The 2,304-nt window shown below is 37.1% G+C and overlaps 1 protein-coding gene across 1 annotated transcript in view; it reads left to right on the plus strand.

The window, feature by feature from the left end:
- The window catches only part of pax9 (paired box 9), an 8,080-nt gene extending 6,453 nt beyond the window's left edge, over positions 1–1,627 (plus strand). Inside the window, exon 4 of the mRNA XM_060880051.1 lies at positions 685–1,627. Within this exon, the coding sequence (XP_060736034.1) occupies positions 685–939 (255 nt within the window). The 3' untranslated portion in view covers positions 940–1,627. The remainder of the gene's footprint in view (positions 1–684) is intronic.
- Positions 1,628–2,304: the final 677 nt, after the last annotated feature.

A 2,304-nucleotide genomic window follows, 5' to 3' on the forward strand; every position in this document is an offset into this window, starting at 1 on the left:
ATATTAATTTCACGATTACATTAAGGCATTGAAAATCCCCTCTGAGAAACGCACGTGAGGAAATGGTTGACAAGAAATTTAAGACTAAAGCTACAGTTAGTCTAACATGAAAAGACCCACCAGAATAGTCTCTGGTTCATTCTAGTGTGCTTAATTGGTGGGGTTTCCTTACATGTAGCATGGTTGCAGTTTCACATGGACTCATCAAGCAATGCATGTGTGATTTTTTTTAACCAGATGCTAAATGTTACCATCAGTGTTATAGTTTTGATATTCCTACATAAATCCTGATGGCTCACCTTAGTAAGCACTCTTTAAGCACTATTGTGTAGGTGAAAGGTGAAAAACATCTAATCAGGACTTATCGGGAAATCATGGGCATATTTAAGCAAAGGCATAATTAGATAAATTATATTTTAACAGTTAAATTAGAGTCATCGTACTTTCAAATATTTTAAAACTATAAATTTTTTAATATTTCATATTTCATATAATTTCTTTCCATAGAACATCTTATGTCTTTCATCATTCTTTACTTCTCGTTCAGAGTGAAGTCTATAGCCAAAGCTTCTGGCTCAGTTCTTTTGCTGTTTATTCACATTTTGAAATGTTATGATAGAATATATCTTACTGTTTGTCTGGTCACTCTCACTTATAATTCACCCTTACTCTCCACACTCACAGATGCCGAATGGCTTGCTCACAGTGAACAGCTATGTCACAGCTCCCAGCATCCATCCTTACCCTCCTCCCACCCAAGTGTCGCCTTACATGGGGTACAGCGGCACCACGTCGGCCTATGTGACCGGCCCCACATGGCAGCCACCCAGTGGCAGTGCTCTCTCTCCCCACAGCTGTGACATCACTGCCCCATTGGCTTTCAGGAGTATGGCAGCCGCCCGGGACTCCATGCACCCCGTCACTGCCTCTGCTCTCTGATTTAGCGCAGGACAACAGCATATGTGGGACAGGACCTCCTAGAAAAGCCATTGCTGAATGGACTTATGTCAACCATCTGATATATTTATGAATGACTTGCCTGAGGAGTCCAGCACTTCCCTGGTTTAATCCCCAAAAACTCAATTTTTGCTAGTGTGAGAGAGAACGAGTCAGTGCTAGTTCTGTTTGTCCATGGTGCAGATGACAGTGTCCTCAAAGACTATGTTGCAGGTCAGAGCACAGTGAACCATCCTCATCAAAAGGATATATTGCTAGCTCAACTTCAGTGATGTTCTTTCTGTGAATATATATACTGAATAAGCATTATGTAAAAGAACCGGTCAGTCTGCATTTAAGTGTTTCAGGGTGTCATAAATGAGCTGTTTTGCTTTTGTTATTGTCACAGTTTGATAAAACCATTTTTAGGATACCAGTTTCACTTCTCTTCTAATGTATGCCAGAGCTTTTGGGAGAAGTTATTACATTTATTTATTAGTAAGGTACGTTGAATGCTGTGCAATTATTACACATTAATGCAAGCAGAGCCAGTGTGAAACAGTGATGCACATTCTGACACTACCAGCATTCAGTCATGCTACATTAATGATCAGTGAAGCTGCACACTTCCAAACGTTGCACAATGAATTTGAATGTATCATTATTAAATGAGACAAATGACAGACCTCAATTTATGGATTATTTTTCCAAGTGTTCCTTGCCAGATCTTTATTATTCATATTCTTATTCTTACTCTTCTTCTTATTATTATTATTATAGAATATATAATAGTATACTTTGAGAATAAATTAGGAGTATTAGACTCCATATTTGTGATACTATCAAATTATTATAAACTGAGCCAATGTGGTGTATTGTCTATTTCTGGCTTTAAAGTTCAGTTTATAAGTAAATTCAATTTCAAAGCGGTAAACATTCATATTGTTCTGATGCTGGTAAGCTGATTTTATATGACAGGACGAATGTACTGACATCACTTTTGGTTTAGGTGGCCAAGTATTTCAGTGTCATTGTTGTTCTCTCTGATTTGTTCCAGATATTGGCAGCTCCATTGAGCTAGGGCTTTAGTGTAGATTTTTAAGCAATCACAGATCATCACTATAGACATTCAAAGTTTGAATTAAGTATTTCAGTTTTTTTTACAACAACTTTAAAGGAACTAAACAATAGATCCTTTTCCATCTGTTCTCCAGAATGCCCATAGACCTGCATGAATATTTATATTGTAAACAAAAACACGAATCTGTCATAGAAGGGTCTGAGTATACCATACAATAATCACAAATCATAGATCATACTAATCTATTTTGCTTTAAAAATTACCTGAAGCACATGATTAAAAGAATG

This window comes from Tachysurus vachellii, chromosome 10 (genome assembly GCF_030014155.1).
Source record: "Tachysurus vachellii isolate PV-2020 chromosome 10, HZAU_Pvac_v1, whole genome shotgun sequence".
NCBI classification, from domain to species: Eukaryota; Metazoa; Chordata; class Actinopteri; order Siluriformes; family Bagridae; genus Tachysurus; species Tachysurus vachellii.